Source organism: Carlito syrichta, unplaced genomic scaffold, assembly GCF_000164805.1.
Source record: "Carlito syrichta isolate Samal-C Ts95f unplaced genomic scaffold, Tarsius_syrichta-2.0.1 Scaffold302368, whole genome shotgun sequence".
In the NCBI taxonomy this organism is placed as follows: domain Eukaryota; kingdom Metazoa; phylum Chordata; class Mammalia; order Primates; family Tarsiidae; genus Carlito; species Carlito syrichta.
This window is the reverse complement of record NW_007246464.1, coordinates 37,552-51,048: the sequence shown is the minus strand read 5'-3', so window position 1 is coordinate 51,048 and position 13,497 is coordinate 37,552. Positions and strand designations below refer to the sequence as shown.

At 53.3% G+C, this 13,497-nt stretch overlaps 1 protein-coding gene across 1 annotated transcript in view; it reads left to right on the top strand.

The window, feature by feature from the left end:
* The window catches only part of CCDC63 (coiled-coil domain containing 63), a 35,354-nt gene that overhangs the window by 9,189 nt on the left and 12,668 nt on the right, over positions 1–13,497 (top strand). The window contains exons 4-5 of the mRNA XM_008056459.1: positions 1,509–1,690; positions 6,102–6,322. Coding sequence (XP_008054650.1) covers positions 1,509–1,690; positions 6,102–6,322 — 403 coding nt within the window. The remainder of the gene's footprint in view (positions 1–1,508; positions 1,691–6,101; positions 6,323–13,497) is intronic.

Sequence of the window (13,497 nt, the reverse complement as noted above, 5' to 3'; positions counted from 1 at the left end):
AAGTTTTACTGCCATGTATGCACACTGGTCACTAATCACATGCCAGTATTATAGGTATAACTGATATCCTATGTCAGAGATGATCTTCCAGATGGGCCTTTACAGGCCTCAGCCATGTAGCTATAGATGTTGGCTCCCAACAGTCAAGAGTGCAGGTTTTAGAGTCAGATTTGGGTGTGAATCCTGACTCCATGGCTGCGACATTGTTGTAGGATCTCTTTAGGTGACAGGATTGAATAATACATGTGTAAGGGAGTGTCTGGGACGTAGTAATTGATATGTGGTGATGACAATAGTGATGGGGAAGATGATGGTGATAGTGGTGGTGGTGGTGGTGTTGGTAACAGTGGTAGTGGTGGTGATGATGGTGGTGATAACATTGTTGGTGGTGATGGTGTTGGGGATGGTGGTGATGTTGATGGTCGTGGTGTTGGTGGTGGGGGTGTTGGTGTTAGTGGTGCTGGTGATGATGTTGGTGGTGATGGTGGTGGTGATGATGGTGTTGATGACAGTATTGGTGGTGACGGTGGTAGTGGTGGTGATGGTGGTGGAGGTGATGACAGTGGTGGTGGTGATGGTGGTGGTGGTGGTGGTGATGGGATGGTGGTAGTGATGGTGGTGGAGGTGATGATGGTGGTGGTGGTGATGGTGATGATGGTGTTGGTGACGGTGGTAGTGGTGGTGGTGGTGGGGGGGTGGTGATGCAGTGGTGGTGGTGGCGTTGGTGGTGGTGATGCTGATAGTGGTGGAAGTGATAGAAGTGGTGGTAGGAGCTATGATGGTGTTAGTGTCGGTGTTGGTGGTGGAGGTGGTGGTGGTGATGGTGGTGATGGTGTTGGTGATGGTGATGGTGTTGGGGATGATGGTGTTGGTGTTGGTGGTGATGATGATAGTGGTGACGGTGGTGATGGTGATAGTGGTGGTGTTGGTGATGCTGGTGTTAGTGTTGGTGATTGTCTTGGTGATGGTGTTGGTGTGGATGGCGATGGTATTGTTAGTGGTGATGGTGTTGCTGTTGGTGATATGTTGGTGATGGTGGTGGTGATGATGGTGTAGGTGTTTGTGGTGTGGGTGATGGGGTTGTGGTGATGGTGGTGGTGGTGGTGGTGGTGTTGGTGATGTTAGTGATGGCGTTGGTGGTGACGATAGTGTTGGTGTTGGTGATGGTGGTGGTAGTATCGGCAGTGGTGGTGATGGTGTTGGTGTTGGTGTTGTTGTTGTTGTTGGTGGTGGTGGCGGTGATGGCGGCAGTGGTGGGAATGTTGATGGTGATGGTGACGGTGAAGATGATGACGACAATGATAGAAAGATAATCTTCTGGGGGTGGTCCAGAGCCCACAGCTCCTGTTGTTCAGGCAAGGAGGGTTGCTTTTCCACCCCCAGAAGCCTTCACGATTAAAAAGGCTTTGGTCATTGGCCAGGCAAGTAGTCCCTCTCAATGGGCAAGGAAAGAGGGAGGGAGAAGGGAGACGCCTCTGGACATGCAGACTCTGCACCTCCCTGCCCAGGTCGGAGGCCATGGCTCAAATGGCTGCCATGAAGGACCGCCAGCAGAAAGACATCTCACAGTATAACCTGGAAATCAGAGAGCTGGAGCGTCTCTATGCCCACGAGACCAAGCTGAAGTCTTTCCTGCTCGTCAAACTGAATGACCGCACTGAGTTCGAGGATCAGGCCAGAAAGGAAAAAGGTGAACTCTCTAGGTGCATGCTCAGTCTCTCTCCTTCTCTCTCTCTCTGTCTCTCTCTCATCTCGCTCATCTCTCTCTCTCTTTATGTGAAAGTTGCCCAGATTTTCTTGTAGTAGGATTGCCAAAATTAGCAAACAAAAATACAAGATGCCTGGTTAACTTTAAACATCAGATCAGCAATGAGTAAATTTTTAGCATAACTATGTCCCATGCAGTATTTGGCACATGATTACAGTAAAGAATGTTGTGGATCTATAACTGGGATATGCTTATATTTTAAAAATGTATTCTTCATCTGAAATTCAGATGTAGCTGGGCACCCTGTATTTGCCTGTCAGCCCTGACCTATGTGTCCTCACTTGGGGCTCTCCTATTTAGGGGGAGACTTGTGTGCCGGGGTCACCAAGATCATCCTAGGCTTGATGACTGGCTGGAAGAACTCACAGGACTCAGCATGTAACCACATTCTTGGCTACGATATATTACAGTGAGGGGTTACAGAGTGAAATCTGCAGAGGGAAAGGGCGCATAGGGCAAAGACAGGAGGAAACCTGGTGACCTGGAACCTCCACTTCCAGATGGAGCCATACAGAGCACACTTAGTTCCTCCAGCACCTCACTGTGACGACACATGGGAAGAGCTGCCCAACAGGGGAGCACAAGTGAGACTCAGTGCTCAAAATTCCAACTGGGGGCCAGTCACATGGACACCCTCGGCCTAGCACGCACCACAATTGCAGACTCCCAGAGGGAAAGCAGGTGTTCAGCACGTTTGTGCTGTCTAGGCAGAGTGAGCTACTCTTTTCATCCAGGGAAAGTTTTACATCGGTGTAAGAAAGCTGAAGAGAATCACAGGCCTGCTGTGTTCATGCTTTTCTGAATAGCTTTTTTTTTTTTTTTTTTTGAGTTGGAGTCTCACTCGGTCGCCCAGACTGGAGTGCAGTGGCCGCTCCTGGCCACCGCAGCCTCTACCCGCTGGGCTCCAGCGATCCTTCCGCCTCAGCCTTCCGAGTAGCTGGAACTACAGGCGCGCGCTACCACACCCGGCTCATTTTTTGATTTATTGTAGAGATGAGGTCTCGCTGCCCAGGCGGGTCTCGAACCCGCGGGCTCAGGCAATCCACTCACCTCAGCCTCCCAAAGGCTGAATAGCTTTTAAAACCCGAGCTCTTCTGAGTGCCCTCTCTGCAGCTACATTTGTTCTTGCAGTCTCTCCTGCCTTATCCTTTGGGTCCGTATTACTGGAAATGTGTTCCTGAGAAACCCCCATCTCTTACTCTCTAAAATAACAAAAACCACCTAAATTTTGTCAGCCTTTTGGGCCACCTCTCCATCCATCCATCCATCCATCCATCCACCCAGTCATCTATTCATCCGTCCAATCATGTATCCGCCTGTTCTTCCATCTGTCGACCACCCTCCAGTCATCCATGCATCCACTTGTGAGCCACTGACTTATGCAAACTTCTGTTCTGAGTGCTTGGCCCCTGTGATTTCCACTTGGCCCTCAGGACCCCAAGAAGCAGACATGAGTATTAACGGACCCAGTTTGCCGAGGAGGACGACACTGCTGTTCAGAGTGGACACCTGATCCAGCCCAGATCCGCAGCAGCTTAAGCAGCAGATCCAGGGCCCCATCCCAGACCTGTCTGTCCCCCAGAGCCTGACGTCCCTTTCTGGTACTCTCTTCTCTCTGCTGGTCCAGTGAGCAGCCTCGAGATTCCCCCAGTCATCCAAGCTCAGAACTGTGGAGTCCAACAGGATCCCTCCTGCCCACTGCCAAGCCAGCAGGCCTTTCTGGTTGTTGAGTCACGCATCTACCCTTCCTCTTTTCACAGCTTGCCCTTGTCTTCCCCCGCGGCATCCCCGCGGAAAGCCCAGCTTCCTCCTGCTGCACGCACCCTCAAGGTAACCCTCCGGGGAGACGTTCTTTGTGGCCCGCTGACGCCTCCGTTCATCTGCTCAGCTGGTCCACGCCTGGTCTTCCAGGAAATTGTGGCGCTCACTTACCCTGAAAACGGGCACCGTGGTGGGGACCGGAGAGAGATCCGTGACCAGGGTCATGTCAGCCTGCATGTTATGGAGCTTTCCATTCTAGATACGGACACAGGAAAGACAAACACAAGCAGACAAATGCAAACACTTCGAGTTGTGATATGATTCATTTTTATAGCCATGGGGTCTTGCTAGGTTGCCCAGGCTGGGCTCAAACTCCTGGGCTCAAGTAATCCCCCCACTTGGCCTCCCAAAGCCCTAGAATGGGATAGAATCTTTTTTTTTTTTTTGAGTTGGAATCTCACTCTGTCGCCCAGACTGGAGTGCAGTGGCCGCTCCCGGCCACCGCAGCCTCGACCTGCTGGGCTCCGCCATCCTTCCGCCTCAGACTTCCAAGTAGCCAGAATTACAGGCACGTGCTACCACACCCGGCTAATTTTTTGATTTATTGTAGAGATGAGGTCTCGCCTGCCCAGGTGGGTCTTGAACCCGCAGGCTCAGGCAATCCACTCTCCTCAGCCTCCCAAAGGTGCAGGATTACAGGCTGAGCCACCGAGCCCAGCTGTGATAGAATCTTTGAAGGACGAAAACCAGAGACTGAGGTGGAATGCTAACAGGGGGACCTCATTGGGCAGCGTAGCCGAGGAAGGTCTTTGAAGAGGGGACATGCAGCCTGTGACCTAAAGGATGAACAGGCTCTAGTTGCGAGGGAGCAAACCATCCTGGCAGAGGAACCGGCAAAGACAAGATGCAGACGTGGGAAGGGCCAGACTGGGGTACAGAGGTGAAGCTGGAGAAACAGCCAGTGACCGCTCCCAGGGGACCATCCCTTCACCCCCACCGTGTGCCAGGAACTGGGCGGGCAGCTGGAGGATACTGTGGGGAGTTCAACAAAGGTCCTGCCCTCCAGGAACTGATGACAAAGAAGCACACACAAAAATTAATCTATATCAGAAACCACCAAGCATGGAGATGGCAATAAAACAGGTGGACAGAGACAGAGTGTGACCGGGGCTGCTTCATCCCAGGTGATCAGGGAGGGCCTGTGGAGGAGGTGCCACTTGGGAAGAGACTTGAATGACACAAGGGAACCAGCCACATGGAGGCCTGGGAGACGAGCAGCCCAGGCCGAGGGAACAGCACCTGCAAAGGCCCTGAGGTGTGAATGAGGTTGGCATTCTGGGAAGAACAGAGAGCAGGTCGTAGTGGCTAGAATGAGTCGATGCTGGTGGAGCATGGTCGGAGGTGGGATTGGAGAGGCAGGCCAGGTCTTACAGGGCCTTGCAGGCTGCATTGGGAACACAGGGTTTCCTAAATGTGGTTGGACATCATCGGAGGATTTAGGCAGAGTCGTGACAGAGTCTGGCGGTGACCAGGCACTGAGGTGTTGAAGGAGCCCGATCCCAAACGATGCTGAGACGCTTTAGATGCATCCCAAGGACAGTGGGGAGCCACAGCATGTAAGGGGGTTATGGGGCCAGATGCACCTATGAGGATCCCTCTAGTTGCCGCACGGAGGCTGAACCAGAGAGACAAGGCTGGGTTCGGGAGGGTCGGGGCCATTGCGGGTGTCCGGGCTGGAGAGGACGAGGCTCGGAGGGGAGCGCTCTGGTTCTGATTGCTTGAATTCGCTGCGCTCTGAGGTTTCTCAAGAGCTTCTGTTTTACAAATTATTTTATTTTTATTTTATTTTTTTTGAGTTGGAGTCTCACTCTGTCGCCCAGACTGGAGGGCAGTGGCCGCTCCCGGCCACCGCAGCCTCGACCTGCTGGGCTCCGGCAATCCCTTCCGCCTCAGCCTTCCAAGTAGCCGGAACTACAGGCGTGTGCTACCATGTCTGGCTGATTTTTTAATATTATTGTTATTGCAGAGATGAGGTCTTGCCAAGTTGCCCAGGCTGGCCCGAAACCCCTGAGCTCAGGCAATCCTCTCCCCTCGGCCTCCCAAAGCGCTGGGACTACAGACACGACCCACAGAGCCTGGCCACCTAAGAGCTTCTGCCCCAGGTCTTGGCCACTCCGTTGATCTTCATTCCACTCAAATGTCACCTCTACCAAGAGCCCTTCCCTGACCACCCATCTAAAGCAGGACCCGCACTGCAGCACCTGAAGTGTCCCCTTTCAGCCACCAGGGTAATTCCTGGACTTCTTTTTCTGTTTACTTGGATATCTTCTTTTCTCTATTTGCTTGCTTCCTTCACTAAAAGCTCCAGGGGGCCGGGCTCTGTGTCAGCAGCGCCCAGCACAGTGCCTGGCTCGTGGTATGTGCCTGTTGGATAACGGTGAAGTGAGTTGCAGGTGCTGATGCTTCCACCCCTCCCCTGGGTTCCTGCAGAGCGCTGTCCTTGGCCTAGGACCTGCCCAGCAGGGAGAGTGGCTTCCTTCGAGACTCACTGTGGCTGGCGTTCCCTTCCCAGATCTCAAGGTCATGAAGCGCAGCAGGAAGAGCAAGGGGGAGAGTTTCGAGAGCTACGAGGTGGCCTATCTCCGGCTGCTGAAACTGGCTGAGGGCAGGAACCTGAACCAGCTCATTGAGGACTTTCTGGCCAAGGAGGAGAAGAACTTTGCTCGCTTCACGTACGTGATGGAGCTCAACAACGACATGGAGACCATGCACAAGCGGACCCAGAAGATCCAGGTAGGGCCCTTCAGCTTCCCTGCGCCAGGCCTCACCCCCATCCCCTGGCCCTGAAGCAGAGTCCTGACGGCTCCAGGAGACGCCCTGCAGAGAAAGGTGTCCAAAAAAAGTGTAAAAATCATTCTCAGCTCATGGGCCCCGAGGCCAAGCCCATTCTGCAGACTCTGCTGTGTCTCTCCAGTGTCCCCCTACATTTTATCTTTTCTGAAACTGGCATTTGTCTTTCAGTGGACACATACAGTCAATGTGGCCATGTGCCCCCCCCGCCCCCCCAATGGGGACGTTTATAATCCCGACCACTTTTGTTTGTTTGTTTGTTTGTTTTTGAGTCAGAGTCTCACTCTGTCGCCCAGACTGGAGGGCAGTGGCTGCTCCCGGCCACCACAGACTCGACCTGCTGGGCTCTGGCAATCCTTCCGCCTCAGCCTTCCAAGTAGCTGGAATTTACAGGGGCACGCTACCACTCCTGGCTGGTTTTTGATGTACTGTAGAGATGAGGTCTCGTCAAGTTGTCCAGGCGAGTCTTGAACCCTGGGGCTCAGGCAATCCACTCACCTCGGCCTCCCAAAGTTCTGGGATTATAGGCTGAGCCACCGAGCCCGGCCTCAGGGCACATTTTTATCTAGCATTCGGCAAACAATGGCCCATGAGCTGAGAATGATTTTTACATTTTTTTTTTTGAGTTGGAGTCACTCTGTCACCCAGACTGGAGTGCAGTGGCTGCTCCCGGCCACCGCAGCCTCGACCTGCTGGGCTCTGGCGATCCTTCCGCCTCAGCCTTCCAAGTAGCTGGAACTACAGGCATGCGCTACCACGCCTGGATAATTTTTTGATTTATTGTAGAGATGAGGTCTCGCTACCCAGGCGGGTCTCGAACCCGCGGGCTCAGGCAATCCACTCACCTCAGCCTCCCAAAGGCGCGGGATTACAGGCTGAGTCACCGAGCCTGGCTGATTTTTACATTTTTAAAGCGTTGTAAGAGAGAGGGGAAAAAAAAGAAATATGCAAGAGAGGCCTGTAAAGCTGAAAATATTTCTATCTGGCCTGATCTCTTGTGAATCAAGTGCTTCATAGAATTGAGGAGGGGAGGTTAATCATCTTGGAGAGATTCAATGTACAAGAGCATCATAAAGGCTCTGACAAGTCCTGCAGTTGAACCCATAACTTCCCAGACACAATTAGCTCCCTGGGCTACACTTACTCCCCAGAACGTAAATAAACATCCTCTGGAACTGCCTGCATAGAGAACAGTCTAAAACCCTCGGTGTGACACTCCAGTTCCTTCTAAATGGGCTTTGACCTGCCTCTGCAGACTTGGGTCCCCCTGTCCCCCTGTGACCCCAGGGCACCCTCTGCAGCTGCCAGCCCCGCAGTTCCCGCCTCTGACATCCCCTTGGAGCCATCCGGCCCCTCTCCCACCCGTGCGCTTGGCTGCTTCTGATGAAACGCGCTCCTCAGTCCTGACCCGCACAGATGTCACCTCCTCTGGGAGGTCTTTACCCCTCCTCTGAGGTCCCCAAGCTCTGTTCTGTGATGAGGGAGCTGCTGTCCCTTGTGTATGTCACTGTTTCCCAAACACAGGGGCCCATGTGCCGGTCACGTGCATATAGATTGTGGCTAGAATGTGGGTGAAGACATTTAAATTCACTAGTGATGAGTTCATGTCAATGAGTCTTAGGAAAAATGTGACTTGCGGAGCAAACCTGGGGTTTCACGGATATTACTCTGGGGAGTAAATAATAAGAGAGTAACCCTAATAAAATAAAAGGGCTCTAGTTAAAGAGAACCGTTAGTAGACAATAATGGGCCTCGGCATCGGTGGATACAAGTCGTCCCGTGCGGCGTGAGCACGGTGGCACCAGAGGGTTCTGTCTGGCTGTTACAGGAAACAGGCCAAGCAGCATGTAGAGGAGCATTTTTTTTTTTTTTTGAGTTGGAGTCTCACTCTGTCGCCCAGACTGGAGTGCAGTGGTCGCTCCCGGCCACCGCAGCCTCGACCTGCTGGGCTCCGGCAATCCTGCTGCCTCAGCCTTCCAAGTAGCTGGAACTACAGGCGCGCGCTACCACGCCCGGTTAATTTTTTGATTGATTGTAGAGACGAGTTTCACCAAGTTGCCTGGGCTGGTCTCGAACCCGTGGGCTCAGGCAATTCCACTCACCTCAGCCTCCCAAAGGCGCGGGATTACAGGCTGAGCCACCGAGCCTGGCTGAGGAGCATTTTTAGAAAGGAGCTGTTGGCCGGTCTCCGTGGCTTAGTCTGTAATCCCAGCACTTTGGGAGGCTGAGGTGAGTGGAATTGCCTGAGCCCACGGGTTCGAGACCAGCCCAGGCAACTTGGTGAAACTCGTCTCTACAATCAATCAAAAAATTAACCGGGCGTGGTAGCGTGCACCCGCAGTTCCGGCTACTTGGAAGGCTGAGGCGGAAGGATCGCTGGAGCCCAGCGGGTCGAGGCTGCGGGGGCCGTGAGTGTGCCTCTGTACTCCAGCCTCAGCACAGAGTGAGACTCTGACTCAGAAAAAAAAAAGAAAGGGGTCGTCTGCAGAGGTCTAAGGTGAGAGGCTGCCTGCTCTGCCCTTCTTGGGGACCTGGGGCGGAAGGGGCGGGGAGGGAGAAAGATCCCAGCCTCTCTCACCTCCAGCCTCTAACCTCCAGCCAGTGTCCCTGAGGGCTGGAGCCCATGGAGGCAGCCCCTGCAGGTCGGGTGGGGCAGTCCCCCCCACCTGGCTCACAGGGGTGGGGGAGGGGCGGCAGGCCTGAGCGACCTCTCTGTCCCCCTCCTGGATGTTCCAGGACAGGCAAGCCTGTGTTCCCAGGGTCCAGGCTAAGCCCGGCACACGAGGGGCACAGGAAACGGCTCCCCCACAAGCTGACCCTGACCTCCTGCCCACAGACATGACCTTGACCTCCCATCCAGAGAACTGACCTTGATCTCTGTTATGTTACCATAGATATCCCCGTGGGGTCTCCATAATGTTGGGTCAGACCTGCTGAGGTGGAGTTGTATGATCCGGTGCTGCGTGAAAGATGCAAAGAATTGCACAGAAGTCAGATTAGGAAATATTATTTAGCAAGTAAATTAGAGCGAGAGAGAGATTCACCTCTCAGAGGTAGAGGAGGGGACCAGAGCTAGGAAGCATGGCGTCCGTAGCTCGAGGAGCAACATGGTCAGACCATAGCTTAGCAAAGCAGTGGCGAATGGGGGGGGAGGGGGGACAGAGAGAGAGAAGGTTCATCTCCCCAAGGTAGGGGCGTGGCCAAAGCCAAGAAACATGGCAGCCCTAGACCAAAGAGTCACGTGGATGCACCAGACTTTCACAAAGCAACGGAGACTGGCTGCCTGAGGTCAAATGCTTCTCAGCAGTCCCCTGAGATGGGGCAGCTCGTTCAGGTGGTTGGGGGGTGCCCTGCTCCAAGTCATCAGGAAGGGGCGATAAGCCCAGGCCCGGACCTGCTGGGACAGCGGGCAGATGGGTGGGTCCGTCACGCGACTGCTGCCGTGGTGGTGGGATCCGGGTCAGGAAGGTCACGAAGGCCTGATGAGGTTGACCTGGGTCTTATGGGTGGAGGCAAGTGTGTGGAATGGAAAAGCAAATTACAACAAAACAAGCTGGGGAGGGGGTCGTGACGCAACGATCAATGGCTGCCTCTGAGAAACCGGTTCTGTCCTGGGCTAGTGATTAGAGGGTAGAGTGGACTGCTGGAGAAACACGACAGATCGAGGCAGTGTTAAAATGGCTGCTCATGGGGTGTATTGACTCCATGTTCTGTCCTTTCAATCTCCCATCCCTACAATTGACCTTGACTTCCCATCTACACAACTGACCTTAACCTTCTTTTTTTTTCGAGTTGGAGTCTCACTGTGTCGCCCAGACTGGAGTGCAGTGGCCGCTCCCGGCCACCGCAGCCTTGACCTGCTGGGCTCCGGTGATCCTTCCGCCTCAGCCTTCCGAGTAGCCGGAATTACAGGCATGCACTACCATGCCCGGCTAATTTTTTTTATTTATTGTAGAGATGAGTGTTGGACCTCAAAGTCCTAAATCCGAGAGACCACCAAAGAGCCAGCTCCTATGCAAATCACACGAGGGTCTTTATTCAGGCTCGACTCTGGGCTCACGTCTGTAACTGGCGCAGCCGTACAGGAACGAGAGCCCTGACCTAGTACATCAAGTGGTTTATATACACAGTTGCGAGGGAAGGGCTGGGCGTGACCAGTTTTTCTTAGGCTTGAGATATTGTTCAATTAGAAGAGGGCATGACGTAGAAAACGAAGTCCACGGACCTTGCATAATTAGTTCTCAATTAGATCCACAGTGATGTCAGAGGACAGGAGTGTTTGAGATTGGTGGGTTTGCTTTTGATTTGTGCAGGCGCGGGCTCGGCTGCCCGTGATTGACTACTAATGGCCAAGCGGGTGGAGGGGAGGTAGTTAAACCTCCTGGAATGTCAGATACGCTACGGTTTACAGTCAGCTTCGACATACAAGCAGGTTTGAAACAACACAGAGCCCACCAGAAGAGTGGCTGGCGCCACAGAGCCCACCATAATTCAAGCAAAGGAATGTCCAGGAGGGGCTTATTGCTTAACATTCACACACTGCCAGCAGTGGTGGCAGAAGCAGAAGAAGCCGGTTATTTCATTTAACATGGTTATTATGGGACAAACAAAAACTTAACAAAGTTCTAAGTGCAAACACTGCAAATATTTTGTAACTTTACGGTCACAGTTACTACCAGGCGCCTTACATATGCCTAGTCTTACGGGGTTTGAGGTAGGGATTTATAAAATACAGTGAACGTGAGGTAGGAATTCATATAGTAAACGTTTCTTTCATAGCAAGTATAGTTCTTTTGAGTCCTTTGAGTCTCTTAATGAGGTCTCGCCTGCCCAGGCGGTCTCGAACCTGCGGGCTCAGGCAATCCACTCACCTCAGCCTCCCAAGGCGTGGGATTACAGGCTGAGCCACCGAGCCCGGTGACCTTGACTTCAGTTCACCCAATTGACCTTGACCTCCCACTCACACAGTTGACCTTGACCTCCCGTTCACCTTGAGGGTATGCTCTCCTTTCTTTCTTCAGCCACTCAACCTGTCTTGGGCATGAGGACAGGTCTCCCCTTCTGCAGAATGACACACATACTTGGATTAGAGGAGGAGCTTCCGAGCTTCTACAGAAAAGCCACAGAATATTTTGGGGTAAAGCCTGTCATGAGGAGACTCTGGTATAGACAGCAGGACACGGGGCGGGTATGGCTGTGGGCGGGGCCTGGGGGCTTTTGGCCTTCTTGTGGCACCTCTGCTCAAACTAGGGTTCAGGCTCAAAACATTTTCTTAAATTAAAAGCGATTTGGATCCAGCCTCGACATCGCCCCCTCCCGAGAGGCCGGGGTCAGAAGTCATCAAATGGCCGGTCCCAGCCTTTCTTTGTCTTCCTCGATTTTTAATTTATCCGTTGCCCAGATTGAAAAATCAGGATATAGCGCATGAAAATAGAAGTGTCTCGTTTCCCCCAGAAAGTCAGATCCGAACCCGCGGGAATCCGGGTTCCCTGCGACAGGCCGTGCTCTCCCTCTGGCCCCCCACACCATCCGGGGCTGCTTTGTGGGCCCGCAGAGCTCAGAGGACCTTGGGGTTTGCAACCTCAGGCTTAGGCGCGTTTGCGGGACTTCAGGGAGGATCTTTGCGGGTCAAGAGAGGAGAAGGGAGAGGACAGTCCAGTGGGGCCCAGCCGGCGGCGGGGGACCCTCACTTCTAATTTTCGGGAGTGAGACCGTCCTGGCCCCAAGGGACAGCAGGGACATGCCACAGCAGATACCCAAACCCCAGGGAACGCTCCTGGAAAGCCGGCCTTGACCCTTCCCTCCCCAGGTTCATTGCTTTCTTGAGCCTCAGTTTCCCCTTCCATAGAATGGCGTTTGGACGGGAACAGTAGCTCCCAAGGATTTTTGTTAAATTCACAGAATGAGAACCGCAAAGCCTGTTGAACACGTCTGGAAAGCACTGATTTGCAGTGGGAAGACCTAATTTAACGAATTTATAGCCGGGTGTGGGGGCTCACGTCTGTAATCTCAGCGCTTTGGGGGGTCGAGGCGGGAGGATTGCCTGAGCCAGGGTTCAAGACCAGCCTGGGCAACTTCATGAGACCTCGTCTCTGCAATAAAAATTAAAAAATTAGCCAGATGCGGTGGCGCCTGTAGTCCTAGCCATTCAGAAGGCCGAGGTGGAAGGATCGTCTGAGCCCAGGAGGTCCAGGCTGCCTCTGCACTCCAGCCTGGGCGACAGAGTGAGACCCCGACTCAAAAAAAAAAGTCACCCTCTATTCCATTGCCCAGAGACGATCACTGGGGACATTTTGAAATATTTCCTTCCAACTTTTTCTTTTTGGTTGTGTTTTTAAAAACACAACATGATGTGTATGTAAAGTTGTATTCTGAAGTGTTCTTTTGGTTATTTGTCCATCCAGCATGCATTTATTGAGCACCTATGGTGTGCAGGCACATCTCTAGACACTAGTCGCGTGGTGGTGGGAAAAATGACAGGAAGCCCAGCCCTCCTGCCGCGCTGTTCTGGCAGGGAGAGCAGACAGGAACCCAGCCCAACAATGACAAAAAATATGGAGTAGCCTGGAGAGGGCGGCATGGGGGGGTGCTAGGGGAGGCCCAGGTGGGGGGAGCTGACCTGAGCCACTCTCAGGAGAGAGAGCAGCCTGGAATGGTCCAGGCACAGGAAACAGCGCAAAAGCCCGGAGGCAGGAGGCTCAGCCAGCCAGGGCGCCCAACCTGGAGAGAGACCCAGGAGGGGGAGGGGGGAGGCTGAGAGGCGAGAGCCGAGGGGCGGGAGACTGAGCAGAGGCGAGGCCAACAGCACCTGCTGCAGGGGTCTCCCCAGCATGGAAAAGACTGTAAGGTGTGAGAGAAGGTGCCCACTCGGGAATCCTAACGCGGAGGCATGCTGCTGGTGTGTGTGATGGGGGGGCGTCTGTCTTGCTCTCCTTCCCTGTAAAGATGAGAAGGCACTCACTTCCTTTCATTTTTCAGTTTTTAATTTTTAAAAAAGCAAGTACTTTCTTAGTTGGTAAATATATAACTATACACCCGTGGGAAAATGCAGGTAATTCAGTCTCACTCTCAACCAGACTGGAGTGCAGTGGCTGCTCCCGGCCACCGCAGCCCTGACC